Source organism: Myiozetetes cayanensis, unplaced genomic scaffold (assembly GCF_022539395.1).
Source record: "Myiozetetes cayanensis isolate MyiCay16 unplaced genomic scaffold, myiCay2020 scf12, whole genome shotgun sequence".
In the NCBI taxonomy this organism is placed as follows: domain Eukaryota; kingdom Metazoa; phylum Chordata; class Aves; order Passeriformes; family Tyrannidae; genus Myiozetetes; species Myiozetetes cayanensis.
Window position 1 is genome coordinate 7,573,047 of NW_026086826.1, and position 19,234 is coordinate 7,592,280.

At 38.3% G+C, this 19,234-nt stretch overlaps 1 protein-coding gene across 1 annotated transcript in view; it reads right to left on the reverse strand.

Annotated features, from left to right (window-relative positions):
- FAF1 (Fas associated factor 1) overlaps positions 1–19,234 on the reverse strand; it is a 156,730-nt gene that overhangs the window by 14,985 nt on the left and 122,511 nt on the right. Inside the window, exons 14-18 of the mRNA XM_050306833.1 lie at positions 17,546–17,682; positions 14,884–14,972; positions 5,597–5,677; positions 5,219–5,296; positions 999–1,214 (exon numbers count right to left, since the gene is read on the reverse strand). Coding sequence (XP_050162790.1) covers positions 999–1,214; positions 5,219–5,296; positions 5,597–5,677; positions 14,884–14,972; positions 17,546–17,682 — 601 coding nt within the window. The remainder of the gene's footprint in view (positions 1–998; positions 1,215–5,218; positions 5,297–5,596; positions 5,678–14,883; positions 14,973–17,545; positions 17,683–19,234) is intronic.

Genomic DNA, 19,234 nt, shown 5'->3' on the forward strand with positions numbered 1-19,234 from the left:
CGTTGGTTTCTTCCCCTTTGGAGTACTTACAAACAAGATGATAAAGCAAGAGGTATCTTTTACAAACTACTGCAAACATGTTAATCAGTGCCTTATTCCTACTGAACTTTCTCCAGATGATGGGAAACAAAATGGAAAAGCAACCCAAGTTACTGAACTTCTTTGGTGAAAAATGGCTTAACCAGTCACCTGGAGATGCCTCCAGCAAACAAAACCCCAGCTGGTCCAGAGCTGCCTCCACTCACTTGCAGTGCTGAGGCATTGTGGCCAAAAAGCTGCTGAACTTCAACCATCTCTGCAGCACCTGTTCCCTTCACCCTTTTATGCAGGGCCCCAGGTAATTGCTGCACAGTGAGAACTACTGATTTTTATCTTTGCTGTAACAATGGCTAAAAAAGACATGAAAGCTGATTTGTAATAGAGCAGAAAACATAGAGCAGTATCGATCCTGAAAATCAGGCACAGCAGGTACATCATCAGAATTTCAAGTCAGGAGATATAAATTACTATCTATTGGCATTATGTAGCAGGTGGATGAAAAACTTATTAGAATGCACTGATTAGTTCATAACTGGATACTATCTGACACAGAGTCTTGTCCATAACATAAAGATGCATCAAAATTGCAAAAGCAGAAAGATCAGAAGTCCCAGCCCATAGCAGACCCAAACAGTGTGCTACTATTGATGGAGCTTCCTTCAAACAGGATGTGAGTGATGCTGTCTCAGCATACTCAAGGAGTTTTCATTGACTATGGTCCACAACTTGTTTCAGAAGTGGAGGACTTTTTACCATGTTGCTGGAGGCAGGTTTTGCAACACAACTGTGTATGTAACATCTGATAGCACTGGCTGGTCAGCACCTGGCTTGCCCACAGCTTGGCAGCCTTCTAACATATTCAGGCATATCTTTTACCTTTTGTGCTATAGCACACTAGCCATCTAACATACAGGACTAAGAAACAATGCTGTTTATTCCTGAAAGGTATATTTACTCACATCTCTCCTCGGAAAGGTGCCCAGCAGCTTGTACTCCTCCCAAGGATATCCCTTGGAAGCTACAAAATCAAAGACAACCTGCAGCTTGCTGCTGGCCAGGAAACGCCGCTCAAAGAATTCTCCGCTGGGCGTCCGAATACGCAGCTTGCTGACAGACTCTGTGCTCTCCTCCTTTGGTTCAGGAGGCAAAGACTGCTCAAGAGAGAGCCTGATAGCCTGAGGAAGGAAAAAAAATAACCATTTAGGTTGTAATGCCAGCAACAGAAGAAAAGGACAGAAAGCTTTTCTTTTTATTTTTTCTGGAACTTCAAGACATTGTCACAGTGCTCCAGAGCCATAGCTGTGCTTTTTATCTCAATGACAAAATAATTTTTATTCATTCCTTAATAACAGCCCACCAGACAACTAATTAAAATAAATCCTTCTTTATAACACATATTATTAGGTCTACAGTTAATGCACGATGGGATACGTAATTTAATCATTTGGCAGAAAGCCCTGGGAAAAAATTGAATGAGAAAATAATTGTCAAGTGGCCAATTGCTTCCTTAAAGGGTATAAATTAAAAGCCAGTACAAGTATTTCTTTAAATGCACTTGTCAAATTGCCTTCCTTTTGCAGAGAGTAATTGACCATTTGCAGTAGACCGGACCCTTAATGGCAGTTCAGAGTGAAAAGAAATATATGCAAGAAATTTACTATAAATAAACCAAAACACTGTTAAAAGACACAATTAAAAATACCCTGAAGGTACATCAGGTACACAGAGTGCATATAAAAATGGAAATGGTCAAAGAAGAAAACTGGGAGAACAGAAATGGGAGCTTAAAGATTTAAAGTAAGTTATTAAGATGGTTCCAAGTATAGGCATGCACATTTTCTGCAATAATTTGTGTGAAATCAGCCTCAAAACTGCAATAACATTGCAGTCTGAATATGTGTATGATATTGCAGGTACTGCTGACGTCAAGATTTTAAGGGCAGGACCAAGGTCTGTGTTCTCTGTCCTCTGCCTCTGGGAGCTGCTACAGCACTAATACTTTGATCAGATTTCTTTTTAAAAAAAGAAATGCCTAATATCAGACTGTTGAACAAGGTGGGCTTGATTCAAGGGTACTGAGTGCTGTCAGTACTCACCGGCAGGCACTGGCATCTGTTAAAAATCTGATCCTATTTAGAAGCAGCTGTTACAGTACCACCTCTCTTAAGGCAGCACTTAATGAGAAGGTAAAAGAATGGGAAAAGGAGCACAATCACATTGCTTCCTCCAAAATGGCCCTAAAAGACAATTTTTCAAACTAAAAAGGCAGTCAGGCAGGGATTTCCCCAGATTTTGAAGGAACTTTCAAGATACACAGTTGCTATTTGTGCCTTTGAAAATCTCCCCAAGGTCATTTAGTAACAGAAACGGATGGAGAGTGATTACATTGCAGAGAAAGGACTGGGCAGAAGCAAGATTACAAAGGCCTTTAAATAGTCTACTTCTTACACACGCACCTCTGAGCAAATTATATTTCAGTATAAATATTTATACACAGAACTTGAGTTCATTTTTGCTCATCTACTATGAGATTATATTTTAAATAGATTCTATTTTAATTTTCTCTCTCTCCATTCTCAACCACCTGCTTACTATCTCGCTGTTTTGACATTTCCCCACACAGTATAACAACAGATGCTACATTATTTACTGAACCCAATCAATTATATTATAGAAAAATAAACAACAGTAGCTCATTAGAGCTCTTCTCTTTGTGCAAAGAGTGCGTCGCTCCCCAAAGTAACCAGTCTCCAAGGCTTCAACATAAAATGGCAATTTACAATGGATATTCTGTACCAGCAAACCAAGTCAGAAAACAATGATGTGACGGATCACATTAAAAACTCTTGGACCTGAACAAGCAATTTCAGTTTGTTGATAAAAAGATGTTCAGTATGTGAAGAGCTCAACAGTCAGATTTTAAAATACGAACTGAACATAAAGCCACTTCTGTAAGTAAACACTGTTGCAGAACAATTCAGTACAAGTAATCTGTATACTTGAAAATGGGGAGTGTTAGTAAACATTATTGTTAAAATCCCTTTTGTTCTACTAAGCAAACAGATCCTGTTATTTTCATTACTGCACTCTGCATTAAAACAGGGAAGCCCAGGTATATTTTGATAACATGGACCAGTCTTGCAGCCTTTGCATAAGAAAACCATTTCCAAAAGGCCAAGGTATCAGAAAAGGTTCAGGAGTAGATATAATAAAGTAGAAGTAATTATTGTTTCTATGCATGCTAAATTACTTAGAAAAGAAAAACAAACTTTTTACTTGAGCCTGAGTGTGAGCTGATTGCTCAACAGCCTGTTACTGCTACAGTACTGATTTATGTTCCATTGCTATTAACCTCACAGAATTGCTGTCTTAAAATTATTCTTGACACAATTCTCACAGTCCAGCTTGTAAATTGCTACTTCAGTTGTGCTTTAGCTTCCACCTTGGCTTATGCTAACAACAGGAGCTAAATAACTCACCAGGTACTGTGGGATAAGAAAAAAGTGGACTGCATCTTTCCCAGCCATTGAATACTGTTTGGACTGGATTTAGTATTTACACCACAGTACTGTCTGAAAGGCTCTTGAATGCATAAATGGTTCAGGGTTTTTAATGCAATTATCTTGGTCAAAAATATATATGGAAATGCATTGCTCATACAGTTTGTTCATTGGGTTTATGTCAGGGAATAATAAATGTGTTCATAGCCAACTTTTTTGCAGTTGTATAATTCAATTCTTTCATACATCAGCAAAGTACACAAGACTGAAATGTCAAGTATACATTTAAGTCACATTTAGGGAGGGATAAGCAAGGCTGTGATTTATCAGGATTCCATTAGGTCCAAGGACTTCAACTAAGTGGAGAATTAAATGAGAATATAATTCCAAATTTCAAATGTCCATAATCCATAAGAGTCAAAGAAGTTACATTAAGCCCACCAAAACGATTAGAACTCTGCTATTTTATATAAATTAATAAATATTAAAGAATATTTATAATTTATTTATATTATGATATAATACTGTAAACATACTCAGGAAATACATATTCAATAGGGATGCTGATATAGCTTTGTATTCATTAGCAACTTTCTCAGAGAATCTTCTATGCCTAGAATTCAAAGGACAACCCCCAATCACTTGTGATTTCAGCCAAGTCATTTATATATTAATATCACTTCTATTTTGAAAAATTTATTTCAGGGTTTCAAAGTCATTTTCAAGTATCAGGTGTATTTCAAAAAGTTCTGTAAGGACTTATATGTCAGGAACTTCACAGATCAGCTGAAAATATTTTAAAGAGTAGTCCATTTTACATGGTGGGACTTCAGAGGAAGAAACGTGGCTGTACTCCAACTTTTTCAGCACATTTGGTAGTTGCCAGGATGTGAAAAAGAGGAAATCACTAATGTAAGTAAATTTGTGTACATGATGCTTTATGTAAACACCTACAGACACACACAGCTAGGACAGGAGCTAACCTAGATCCTGAAGGAGGCTGCAGGAGCCATCTCTGACAGGCACTGGGACTCTCAGAATCCACAAAACTAAGAGAATCTACAAAATAACAGTTTGAGGAACAGTGCTCTTCACAGCACAGAGTTTCTATTTTCTTACAGAGGCCAGGAGACATAAAGTCTTTGTTTAAACACAATTTTCATTCTAACGAAGATTTTGTAGAAGACAGTTTAGAAATTTTTAGAAGTACTGTAAATTCAACTTTCTAGATTTTGGATTTTATTTTCTTTTTTTTTAAGTGTTTTGGCTCCCAAATGAAATGTGGCAACTTGTTTGATCAATATTGCAGGTAGACTCTGTGCTGCTTCCTGGAAGAAATGAAAGGGCTCTATGATATTATGTTTTTAAAAGGAGTGGCTGTAGAAAAAGGTTAGAGGTTCTCAAAGATTCCACCATTTATGGAGCTCATTTCATGGATCTCTCTTGAGCAGGTCTATCTTATACCTGGCTGAAACTGAGATCCAGATGATGGAAGAGAAAAGCTGTTGAGCAGTGGATGAAAATGATTTAGCTCACTATGTTTGACATACATATGGTAAGAAAGCAATAAGAAGAAAAAATGGTCACATCAAAAAAAGTTGCAATGTGTGCTGAATGACATTTGCAATGTTCATAAGCTTCATGAATTCAAATTTGTGAGAAAAGGTAAAACATCCCACCTCACGTTCTTCCTCCTGTTCTTTCCGGATTTGTTCCAAGCGAAACTGCTCTGCCATTTCTCTCTCTTGTGCTTCCCTCTGACAAACACAAACGGCAATCACACATAAATACGTGATAAATATAAATGCAAAGGCATTTCTCAATGTTTCTGTAGAAATTAATATAAGAAATCAGGTATTTATTACATGATCTTCTCCTACCATTCCTTTTCCAACTTCTATTATGAAGTGGGTGAGGACTGCTTTAGCTAAAAGATGTAGTCAAGTCTAGTCTTAGTCCCTTTATCTGGTTCCTCTGCACCAGAGAGCATTCCCAAACCGGGGAGGGGTTCCCATCCCCAACCCATCACTCCTGTGGCCACTTCCCCTCACACACACCTTGGCTCTGTCGGCCTCCAGCGAGATGCGGTACGCTTCATCCTGCTCTCTTTTCACATTTTCTCTGGCTTCACGTTCATCCTAAACAAACAAACAAAAAAACCCAAACAAAAAAAGGAAAAAAAAGAATAATATCAGCAAACAGTGGGCCAGTATGATACATAACTTTATGTTCACAAGCAGCTTTTAACCCCAGTGACTTCAAAATCTAACTACTGCTAGGAGAGGTAAGTTCAGAGAGGCCTCAAGGGTGACCTTGGCTTTAAAAATTGTGACTTACCTGAAGCTACGATTCAATTGGTGTGTCCAAGCCCTGGCCTGAAGGCTGGATCTGGCACCCAGGCTCTCCACCCTCTATCCTTACAAGGGCTGTGGGAGGTGCAGAGCCCAGGAGTGCAGCAGCCTCGTGGGGAGGGGGTCACTGGAGTGGTGCTGGGAGGATTTCACTCCTGCAGCCAACAATTTGGATGGTCTTATAACAGGGAAGGACAGACCGTGGTTTAGAGGCTGAGGCTGGATTTTGATTTGCTCTCCACTCAGACTGACAGTGGGTAATGGCTTGTCCTGACAAAGAAAGCCCTGCTCCCATGTCCTTTCTCGGTCAAAAAGCCTTCAGCAGGGTCCATCCACGGTCACGACACCCAGAGGCCTCAATTCAGAGTGTTTGAATATTATACAGAGATGGGAAAGTAGCAAGTCCTGCTCTGAAGTGTCTCAAATGGACAGATGCAGGCAAGCAAGGAACAGGAGGTTGGTGTGTCAGCAGATCTAGCAAAGTATCTTAACAACAATCACAGCACAAAGGAATAATGGTTTACTAAAAACACAGGAATGACAAAGAGAGGCACCATCCACACAGTGGAGGATCAAGAAGTGGATATGCCCAAAAGCTGGAATAACTGCACTGGGATGAAGTCAAATAAAGCAAAGTGTACAATCAATAGCTTCATACTCTGCCTTTGGAACAGAGACAGCGGCTGCTCCCCCGTGCACCTCTTACATGCTCCTATCATGCTCCTCTTACATCTCATAATCCTCCCAGAGCCCTGCAGAGGCTGCACTGGTCCCTACAAAAATCAATAGGATTTAGCTGTGAGACTGCTGGTGGGCTCAGCATCGTCCCCAGTAACACAGCAGTGGCACTGGGACGATTTGTCCCCTGTGTTCCACAGAAATGAAAGTCCACTACCCACTGTTTCTTGAAGAATTATGTTAATTTTCCCATTCAGCTGCAACATTTATTCCCCATAAAAGAATAATTTTTGCAAAGTGATCAATTTTCTCCCCAAAATGTTGCTATTTGGCAAAAACTCAGTTCTAAATGGGAGAAGACGAGGCTAATTGTAACTATCATGACATACAGACATGCCAAAGATGCTCCTCAAACAAGACTTGAGCATATTAGTGGTTAAATCACTAAAAGCAGCACACAACCACGAGAGGAAAGGACAAATTGAAGGGAAAGCCAAACTCCAGTTGGAAAGAAGCAAAATCTTTTCAGAGGAAATGCTTCTTCCTTACAGAAACAGGACCCAAAATTATTCTACAGTTACTGTCCTGAATTTCATTAACATAAGATGTAGAAACCATCACTTTGTTCAGCAGAGCTAAAACATGAGTAGAAGTAATTCTTGCACACTAGTCCAGTAATGCCCAAAAGAACACTGAGAGATCAGATACAACTGTTGCAACTACAGGCTCTTTTCTTCATCAAAGACTGCTAGCAATTAAGAGAGAGTTACTGCAGTTTACCAAAAAAGCCCCAATCACAAACTAAAAAACCCCACACAACCACCCCTGACCCCACCCAAAATGAGCCTTCAAAAAGTAAAATTTAAATTTTATAAAACTACTACAACTCACTCATAAATATATATACTAATCAGAGTTACAAGGAATTGACTACTGGTTTTTATTTTATGTTTTTCAAACTGTCTAGAAAAATCCAGGAAGTTATTAGAAGTCACTTGGGAGGAACACAGGATTCATTTACCTACACAGAGCTTCACTGAAGATTTCTTGAAATAGGTTTAAATTATATAATCTGGATGATAACTGTAAAAAATATGGATGCTATTGATTCTACAACTAGAATTGAAACACGAATTCCAGGCATTAAAAAAAAAAATAATTATTTTCTCCCTATTCATTGCAGTTATCATCATCCTAAAAGTGGATTATGAGAAAGATGTCAGGAATGTGAAGAATTACCATGCATGACTGCCTGGTCCTCGTAGAAATATGTGAGCCACATCTAAAAGTAAATGACCACGCCACCAAGTTTTGCACTGCATTGAAACAATACTGTTCTTACTGAAACAGACCTTAAAAACAAACCTGGAAACCAGATTTCTTCAGGGAAGCAGCAGATGTAATCCCATGAAATGCCTCTTTGTACCTGCTTCTGTGTTTTGTTATTATGGTCACACTCAACAAGAATCATCTCCTCCACAGAGTTTAAGACAAAATTGTAGCATTCTTTGGTTCAGTTACACCTTGGGCAAATTCTAAACATTAGAGAAAGCAGTTCTCCTTTTTGTAATGCAGTTCTCCCTTTTGTAAGCAGTTTCTTAATTTAGTCATCTCTTCCTCTAGAGAAAAACCACACGAAGTATGAGGATGACTCAAGTTCACCAGAAAGCAACAAAAGAAAATTTGTAATAATGAAAAACAGGAAAAAGCAGTAAAAATACTTTGCAGAGAATCCTTCAAAGCTCTAACAGCATGTGAAAAAGCATAGTCATGCCCCTAATAATTAATGTAAAAAATGTCTAACTGTTATCCATCAATAAAACTTGAGGTAGCTGACAGCTTTCCTGTTAGACCCTACGTAAACTGCAGCATTGACATCACCACAATGGTTTTGCATTGGCAAAATTGCCACCTTGGTTTTTCAAGAAATCCAAGTGTGAACAGACACAGCTTATCCCAGGTCACTTCAAAAGCCTTCATCAGAAATGGGGGTTACACAGCATTTGTCAGTTCCACAGCAGTGACTGCAGGCCGGTGTGAAGGTAAACCACCCAGATCCCAGGAGTTTTGGGACATGAGATGAGGAGACACCTCTTCTTTGCCCCTTGAAAGGGAAGAAGTCACAGATCTTTGCTTGCCCATTTTGACAGTGAGACAACAGGGGGACATTCATTCAATGGAAGGTTGATACTTTAAAAAAGTTGCTTTTATCCACAGAATATATTCTTCAGCTATGAATTTTCTTTGCTGTTCTGCATATTACAGATGCAAGTCATAACAAAAAGAGCAAACACTTATGAGATAGTTACAATGTACCAGAGAAAACCTTCTCCTGAGTAAGACCCAGTGCATCAAGACTAAGAAAAACCTACAGATAAGGTTAAGAAGAAATTTAGGATAACCCTCTTCAGTAGTTATTCCCTAAACCATTAGTTGAAGTTACTCCTGAAGCATCTAGTAATAGGCATTTTCAGATGCAGGATGATGGAAAAAGAGGGATTCCTCATTGAATTTAGGACAGCAACGCCCTTTTTCCTGCAGATTCTACAAGGAAAAAATATACAATGCATTTGTTTTTTCGGATGGGATGTTTTGCTGGAAAAGTCAGCATTGGCCCTTCTGGGCTTTTTTCCCTCCCTATTTAATATTGCCATTTCTGAAGGTAGGATTTAATGATTTAACCCCAGGAATCAGCTTTGTACCTGATTTGTCTCAGGGAGCTGTGTATAACATTACTGCCCACTGCCCTTTGGGACAAGGTTTACTGTGAAGTAAAACCAGACGAGACAGAACTTGAGAAGACAGCCATGAATAGAAGACATTTTTCAGAGCACCAGCGAGTAAAGGGCTATTACAAGAAAGAAAAAAAAAAAGTGTATTTACAAATGCTGAATGCTTATCTGAAAGACAGTTCATTTCACTGAACCACTCCTGAAATTAAAATCTGCACATGCTTAAGGCTATTCATGGGAGCGTTAAAGAGGAACACCCCTTTGTCCAAACAAACCAGTGCAAGAAAGGCATTAATTTGACTCACTAAGATGACAGACTTGCACATTGTATAACTTAAACATACGTGATGGGGAATATATGGAAGGAAAAAGTGTACACAGAGTGTGTCAGGCATATGAGAACGATGAAGACAAAGCAAATGGACATTTTAGTGGTGGCAGAACCACGGGAGGAGGCAGGATGGGGCAGGGCAAGGGGGCAGAACAGCACAGAACCACCAGAGGGTCCTGCCTGTCCATAGCGAAGGTTGAAAGTCCAGTTTCAGACACTGATTTTTGGGAATTAACTCAAGTAACAAGAAAAAAACCCAAACCCAAAGCCTTTAAGAAGTCCTGCAGTATCTTTCCATGAGAAAGGAGCCAGACAGTCTTGCCACAACATCTGCCCAACTGGGCTCATTATTCACTGACTGGAGCCATCAACATGTATAGTCTAAAAGCCACAGGAACTAAACATATTCTCTCTTCCCTCTTTCTTTCCTCTGTCATTACCTTGCATTTTGTCAAAGTTGTAACTATGCTGCAAACTCCTGAAGGCAGCACTGGTGTGTCACTGTGGTGAAGTGCTCAACGGGAAGCCCGTCGTTTGGGCTGCTATCGTATTACAAATACAAAACTGGAAAATTTAATCAAATAAACTTTGATTACTGTAGTTTAATTAGTTATAACTAGTAATAATTAGTAAATGTGCTAATTGGATTTTTGAGGGGTTAAATCCCAATCTTCGTTAGGGTGGTTGTCATCACCATAATGCTTTTGTGTTTCGGAATTTAATGAATTTCATGTATTTATGCTCATAACCTCTTGCTGTGCAAATACTATACACCATGATACACATGACAGTGTTAGATGGAACACAAGACTATCCAAGGTATACAGATGTCTGATTTCTACTGATTTTAATGCGAGCTTCAGTCCCTAGACAGAAATTGCAGGTGTCTTCCTGAAGAGATGATGGAAGCACTTGAGCCATTCCTTTAACTGGAGAGCACAACTGTGGGTAAGGAGTGGAGAAAAGCAACCGATCTGAAGGGGCAAAAGATGAACAGGCCACAGTTATGAAAAACACACTTGGTCAGTAAAGGCCCAAAGTACTGTGGCAGGGAAAAAAGGGTGAATTTATATTGCATTTTGGAATTTTGGTTTTCTTTAACGTGACTTTTAAATCTCCACCCAGACATTGGTCAGGAAGGAACTATCTTTTCTTCATGCTCTAGTAGTATCTGAGGAAAATGAGATGGCATTTAAGAACAGAGAGCAAAGATGGTGACTCTGCAGGTCTTCATTTTTCTACAGCTTATCTTCAGTCAGAGTCTGTTTATAGAAGTCTTTCCAGTTTAAAAATTCTTAAGTGCCTTTCTTTTACACTAAAGACCAGTGCGTCAGCAGACGTAGTTTATACTGAACTGAAGGTTTTAATTGGTATTTGTAAAAATAAGGTCTCTGAAGTAACTGTGGGTATTACAATTCCACCTTGAAGTCTAATCCGAGAGCAGGAGCGCTAGTGTTGCGTAACGACAAAAACAAACTCGATGAGAGACCAACTGTTACTTAAATGTGGACAAGTTGGACCAGCCGTGTAACAGTCAATGCTTCTACAGTAATAAATGTTGACAGCAAAAATAAAAAGAATGCATTACTGAGGCATCATCAAATGAGCCCTGTCATTACATGGAAACTCCACCCTGTATAAGCTTGTCAAAAAGTGTTACTGTAATCCTTTGAGAAGCCTCCTCCTCAGGCAATGGAGAAAAAATGTTCAGGATCAGCCCAGAACAGGTGTGTTGTGCTGTAACGCCAGGATTTAATCTCAGATCTCTTCACATTAATCTCACAAAGGAACTAACTCGGATCTATTCGGGCCCATCACGCCATGCTGAGATGATTATTAACTATCCAATTAAAGTAAGCAAGCTATCAGGGTGTTTAAAAACTGACATTCCAGGGCGTGCAATATTTTACAACTATTATTTGTTTTCCTAATCTCAGCAGCAGGCATTGACACTTAAGAGGAACTGATACTCAAAAGGAACTGATACTACGCGCTCTTTTCAAAGTCAGTCCCCGAAAAATCTCAGTTCACACCCTGATCAACAGTGGCAGAGGCTGGTTGTCCCTGCTCTGAGATGATACCCTCTCTTGCTTACAGGAGAAACCCCTCAGTGATGTTTATTTCCTCTTTGCACAAACCCCCGGCACCACCACCCAAGCAGCAGCTGAGGTATCAGTGTTTGTAGTGGTGACCAGAGGAGCAAACATAGTTAGAAAAAGAAAATACATCCATCAGGTGCATTAAATAATTGGTGTAGCTACAGAATAACTCTGCATACACAGTGTGAGGCTGGAATTCGGCCTCCAGACCTGACTGCACTGGGAAGGGTGGGACTGTACCCTGGCCAATTGGCCTCACTGCTGCTGATGCCACTGAACCCACCATTGAATTATCCATTGTCCACTTCAGCAGATGGATCTCCCTTTAAGGAAGCTTGGGGACCAAATGGGTCCTGAAATTACACACCACTGTACCTCAGGACAGGCGTGTTGGATTACTGTGAATACACACATGCATCTCAATGTTTTTAAGGTATTTCTTTGGAGACTATGTAAGAAAAGGCTTAATCAAATGCAATACACAAATCTAAAAATTAAATCCAGTTGCTAGTTAAATGATGGTGTTTTACCACTTGACGTTACAGAAACATGCACCAGATTTACCCCATTAACATTTTATGAGACTGAAACCGGTACATTTTACCAACACATGGATACAAAAGCACAGGATTGAGCTAAACATACTATTACCACCAGCTGAGGTGACTCACTTTGCTCAGGTGAGGTGAGCAGGTGACGCTGCTCTGAGCATCCTGCCCACACCATCAGTCGATGGTCAGTGACAGGGAGCTGACTGAAGCCACGGAGCTGATTGTAGCTACAGCCAACGTCATGGTGAACACCTGCACCATTAGCTGGCAGTGGGAATAGTCATCCTGTACTGAAATAACCATCAGAGGGCACTGCAAAACATGCTGTGCCAAAAGGATTGTGCAATAGCTGTGTTTGAACCTTTCACGGGCATGCAAGTTAAAAACCCAAACCGGAGGAGTTCAGCTGCATAAACTCACTCATTAATGACTTCATGCTGTTATTTACAAATGTTTCCAGTTCTGTTTCTCTCTCACACACACTTCTGTTTACAGCAACACTGTATAGATGACTTCTCTTTTTAAAGCACAAAAGAATTTTTTGCTTATCTTCTTGTGGTTTTACGATGACTTATTGTAGCTATTAAGAAAACAGTAACAGAAACCGGACTCTGTATCCTGTTTGCTATTGTAATATTTGGGAAAAAAATTGCACCAACTGCAATAACATCTTAAAAAAGAAAGGGTGGTGATGTTTGAACACTTGAAGTTGTCAAGTACAGGGCTTACAAGAAAACTACATGTTATGTAGCAAACCACAAAAAGGCAATATTTTGTTTTCAGGCTAAAGCCCTCTATTGAGCACAGACTGCTTGTCAAATACTCCCTCTCTGGAATAATAACTTCATAAAGCGAGGGTTTTTATTTTTAAACTTCCTGTTTCAAAGGCAAAAGCGCGTGAGATCAGCTTTTCAGTGTGCTTGTAACAAGTGGAGCCAAGGTGTAAGTAAATATCTTACTTGTGTATAGAACCAATAGTGTCTGGAAACCTGTCCCTAAAGTTTATGAAATTTTCCATTAGTTTTCTGAATGTCAAAGTGTGTCAGGAAAAGCTCCTGTTGGGGAAGAAATGTCACTGGTGATCTCAGTGACAGAAAAACAAAAGGAGAAGACTACAGAAGACTTTGATAAAGTTCAAAAATGGGAAATGTGCAAAAATTTACTTTTCTTTCTCCTACACAGGTAGAACACTTGGGGTAAGATGCCAGGAGAGAAAGAATCCCATGGTGGGTCTGGACTGTCACTGCTCTTGGTCATCCAGTGAAGGACTGAGAGCAGCTCGGGACAGGAGCCAGTTCCCTGTTCTGCAATCGTGGCCCCAAGGCCACTGAATCTCCTCCTGCTTTAAGCTTCATTGCCCTTACACCCAGCTGCAAATCCACATGGTTTCATCCTCTTAGGGCAGGTCTATCACTGTCCCTCCTGCTCCCACCTTCTCTCCCAAACACTGGTGTTTCCTGCTCTGGCCAACTATTCTGGTGTCTATTCCTCCCTCTGTTCCAATCCTATCACTCCCAGTTTCTTCCCCTGCCCCTTATTTGCTCTTATCTCTCTGCCTTGATATGCTTTTCTTTCCCTCAGTTTTCTTCCTTTTTATCAACTTTTATAGTTTTTAGTTCTGAAGCTCTCTTAGAACTCATCTGTGATGGTAATTTTACCTTCTTATTAAAGCATTAGGAAAACTCCCATACCCGACATATTCCTGTTAAAATGCAATAAAAAATTCAATTATATTGTGCCTTGGATTTTTGTTGTAATCCTCATATTTAAATTTGTGTTCAGTATTAACAAAATTAACGTCAATTTCTTTACCAATGAATTACAGGTAGCATTAATAAAGAAGACAAAGTGAATGACAGATACTGTGCAGATATTATACCTTCATATTATAATCAGTAAATCTTGTCCTAATGAGATACAAAATTTAAATGTGAAGAATGTGTTTAGTGAATTATTGTCAATCAATGTCTATACAACAGGGTAAGAATAATCTTAAATGGCAACACACCTATTATTATAAATTCCTAAGTACTTCATTACTTCAAAATGTCACTCTCAATTTATAGAGTAACAGATAAAGATCTTTCAGCTGTATTCCTCACTGTGTCTACTTCTATGTAATTGAAACACTGGTTTTGAGAAGCCTTCTCATCACTTATACATTCTGCATCGTTCTGGATGGTGGTTCAGTAGTGGTGTACTGGTTAAAGTTGGTTTACTTTAACATACATTTAAGATACATTAATCTACTTTTCTTTTCTACCTGTGACTTGGAGCTGGTCATTGGGAAAAAATCTGACTGTTGTTTCCTTGAGTGAACAATATTAAGCTCTATAACACCACTACAATGTCAACAGTTATTCATGACCAATGTTCAGGAAAAGGAAAGAAGCTGAAAATGTCAACAACAAAAAGGAGGAGTTGTTTTGAGAGACCCAAATAAATATGCAAAAGGAAATTTAACCTTTTTAATTTCTGATGACGGAAGAGACACTAAAACACATCATAACCAACTCCACTAGCTAAAGAAACATCTGGTTAATTTACATCCCCAGTGATTAGTGGAAGCCAGTAGGTATCTGCAGTAACTTTCAACGCTCACCTCATCCTTTATGTCTTCCTGCTGCTGGGCACTAAAGATCTCCATCGCAGCCATCAGCCTCATCATTAGCTCATCCACTGTTGTGTTACCTAGCAACAAAGGAAGATAGCTGAACTTCATCTCATTAAAGTTATTAAACAAAAAAGAAGTCATTTTACAATTAATCCATAAGAAATAGCCAGACTTAGAAAAAAAAAAAAGAAGACAGAGTAGAAAACGCAAATATCTCAGTAGAATGCTTTCAGCTTGCCTTTTAACTGAAAATTCAAAATTGTTTTTACAACTAAATTGTTTTTTACAATCAAATAGAGGCTAAAATTTCAGATGGTGCAAATCTGAACAACTACTTTTGTGCTTGCATGAAATAACTCTATTTTTTATTTTAATCACTGATATTAAAGGGAATTAATAGATCTGTGATTCCCTGATGTGAAATTGATTTTACAGTTTCAGAATTCCCAGGTATAATAAGGGAGACTGAAGCAATTGCTTAGTCAGGTAACAAAAGGTAGGATGTTGGCAGCAGCATCCAAGTGGATTGGTTTAAAAAAAGGAAAAAACCAGAATACAATGATGGAATGGAATGTGTGTGCACACATTTTATTCAGGTATAACTAGTAGTAAAATTTTAAATACTATAACATATTCTCTTCAGTGTATTTACTCCTAACAAAACTTGCAAAGCTAATAAAGCAGGAAAGTCATCCATATCAAGAAACAGAACACATACATAGGAAAATAGATACCTCCTCATATTTTTCTCCCAGTGTGCCTTCAGTCTTCAATAAAACTGAAAGATTAGTTTAATTTCCTACCAAGATGCTCTTTTGGTTTCTCTTTCTAAACCAAAGACCAGACTACCCATTAGAGCCTCTTGTCATAGCAGTTAAAGGGTTTTAAACCATCAGAAATGGTCTAAAACTATAAAGTCTTAACATCTGCCTGCCTAAACAGCTGTTGGACCGTAGCAGAACAATACCAACAAGAGCTGGATTTATACTGGTGATGCTGGTGGAAGTTTTAAAAAGAATAAACTAACCAGAAGCCACAGTACCACTAAAGAAAACAAAACTGTCCCCATAGTTTCCAACCCCAGTAAAAAAAAAAAAATTAAAATCAAAAGCAAACTTAGACAGTCTGCATTTCAATAAACGCCACCGGGACTTAAGTTTCTATATTGTTGTATCTCTTCTGTAAACATGCCTTCTCGGCCAGCACTGAAAGGCCCTCATTGTTCCCACTTCTAACATTTGCTACCTTAGCAGAAAATGTTATCCCACATGCTACAACATGCAGGACTTCAGAGACCACCATTCATTTGGGGGCGTATTGTTAAAAGACACCAGTGCCCCGATTCATGGGAAAATAACAAGCACAGCTTGTCTGATTTTTGTTAAAGGATGAATTTAGAGTAAGGCTACAATAGGTGAGAGGCTTTAGTTTAGAACAAAAGACCGCAGAAAACCTGACTAATCATTAAAACTTAATGAATGCAATTAAATAATCTGGATTATTTCATATGATAAAGCCGCATTGTATTATGACTCCGAGTCATCAAGTTGCTAAAACAGTTAAGTCACTTAAGTCAGTAACACCACTGACTTCAGTGGGATGACAAAGTGCTGGACTGTACTGCAGAGTCAGAAAACCAAGAAAATCTATTTATAAGACTATTTGTATGAAGTAAATTTAATAAGTGACAGCCATACCATGAATTAGTGTTGTGGTGTGTACCTTGCACTAAGAAAACAAAATCCCCGGAAAAATTAACCATTTTGTCCACAGGAAAGAGCACGGCAGATTCCTCAAGAAAATTCTTAATCCCAGATGCAGAAACAAATGTAAATGAGTAATGCTGTCCACAAAAGGCAGCATTTCCTGAGGCTGAATCTCCTCAGGAAAATAAAGAGATTACAATAAAATTCCTGGATATAAGCAATAAATAAATGAGGACACAGTGTCATGAAGACAAACTTGTGGAGAAAAAAGAAGAAATGAGAGATAGCCATTGTTTGATGTGTTCTAATTTGAAGAGTTACTGAGAACAGCAGTCAAAGGGCAGCACTGCACATCTAAGTCATCTTGCTGTCAGCAAAAGCAGAGGAATGGTTATGCCAAGAAGAACTGCTCATGTAAGGGAGAAAGCTTCATTTATGTGAGATTACATTGGTAACTTAAGTCCTGATCTGATCTGGGGAATCAACAATGCAGGTAGATCTGAAAAAGCAACTCATGTCCAAATATTAGCCCAGCACATGCAACAGGAGCACACATATTAACAAGGAACTCCACACAAAGCACCAAATGCATTCTGGCACTATGCAAAAAGTGCAGTCAAAATCTTTCGAAAATCAGGGATTTGCCTCCATGTAAATTTGGAAAACTAAGTGTAGCTCCTTCTTTAGAAAATTGGGCTTCCACTTTAAAAAACCAAAATCTTTATCTATAATTCTGCTACAGTCATGGCAACTTCAATCTCTAATACCATGTTAAATAATAGATTTATGAGTAGTAGATATTTATATCCTGGCAACTGGAAGTGTTGTCTATGCAATAAATTCATATTCTGAACATCTTAAATGAGAAACAATTAGAAAAGATCTCTTGTAACAGTTTCCATACTCATGTAAGGAATACTTTTAATATAAAGTGAGAACTGTACCTTGTATTACATTCAATACTTCATTAGATGATCGTTTTCCCATAATAATAAGGAAAAGTGGAAACTGGTCTGTCTTCTGAGTTCGAATTGTTTGGGCTACAACGCTCCCGAAGTGTCTAGTGCACATCGTCAGAAACCTTGAGGAAAAAAACAGTTAACATTGTAGAGGTGATTCTGAAGTTAAGTTTTTAAAAAAAATTATGCTAAATGCAGCAGTTTAACTGAGTGTTACTCGTTGTTTACCATCGAAGCTTCTGCATTCAATTCTAGAGCTCTTTACCTCTTTTTATGACGAAATTATTACAATATTTACAAACATGACAGGCCCAGACTGCCTAAATGAAAACAATTAACAATTGCTTGAGATAGTGATTTATTTGATGGAGAATTCTATTTCCTCTTACACTACTCTGCAGGCTATAATTCAAAACTACCCCCCAAAATAACCATGCTAAAGCAATTGTTAAAAACTTCTAAAGAGAAACTAAGTAGAGCCGCAATCTCATGAACATGGTGAAGTATAAAAACAGTAGATTTCATAGAAAAGCATAATTTAATAATGAAAGATCCAGAAATCAGTTTTATCAGTCACAGAATTAAAACACGGTACTTCAGAATTGTATTTTCTTTTGTACTAGTGCCCTGCCAGTGACATACTTAGCAGTGTGGTCTAAAAAACAATAATTCTAAGCTTTTGACCAAAAAAAGCTCTTGGATATTAGCATACAGAAGTCTAACATTAGTATTCTTAACACGATCTTGAATAAATGAAAAAACTGATAAAGCTTTTCTCTTCCATTAAAGGACTGTTTGAAATTAGCATTTCTTTCAAGAGAAAAGGGTAGCTTATGATATGTTTTCAGATCTGATGGTAAAAAGTAAATGTCATAATAATAATGAATTATGAAAGACCAAATGCAAATATAGAATGCTTTAATAAGATCCAATTTAATAAAGTCTGTAAAAATAATGGACTTTTAATAACACGGGTCACAAAAGGCAAAACAGTGGAAATTCTGAGGACTAGCCACTGGTACAGGCTTATTAATTCTTAATTATGTTCATGAAAGGCAACTTAAATCGTGTGTTTTCTTATGCCTTATGATAATATTTTAGGTAACAACTACTCTGAAATATATGCTCCAACTGAAGAGTGAAGTCCTGTTGTCACATGCATTAGAAGCCAAATCTATTTGAAAAGACAAACTGCATTAAAATGTCAAGCACTCCGAGTAATTTCTTCTCAAAGATACTGAAAAGATTCAAAACTGTCATTTTTTTAATCAATATATATTGTATCTAATAAAATGCCTAAAAATGTGTAAACCTGACGAGTACAGCATTGGGCTTATTGGAGGCACCTCTCAAAGACAATTTCTAGTGTAACTATGGCTGCAGTTGGAGGGAAGGCAATGAGCAAGTGAGTATTTCAAAGCCATAAATGCTACTCCTTAATTCTCTGTCTTCTGCAATTCAGAACAATCACACACAAAGATTAGGTCAAAAAAGCCTCTGCTATATTGGAAACAGCTAGATAAAGACACATCATCAGGTAAGGATAAAATGAAGTGTGTGTAAAGCCTGGACATATAAACTCTTAAGCTAAATAACGGTTTTTTATGTTTTCTTTTCAAGTTGGGAACAGGTAAGTGAAATCTTGGCCTCACAGAAGTTGATGGTGACCTTCCA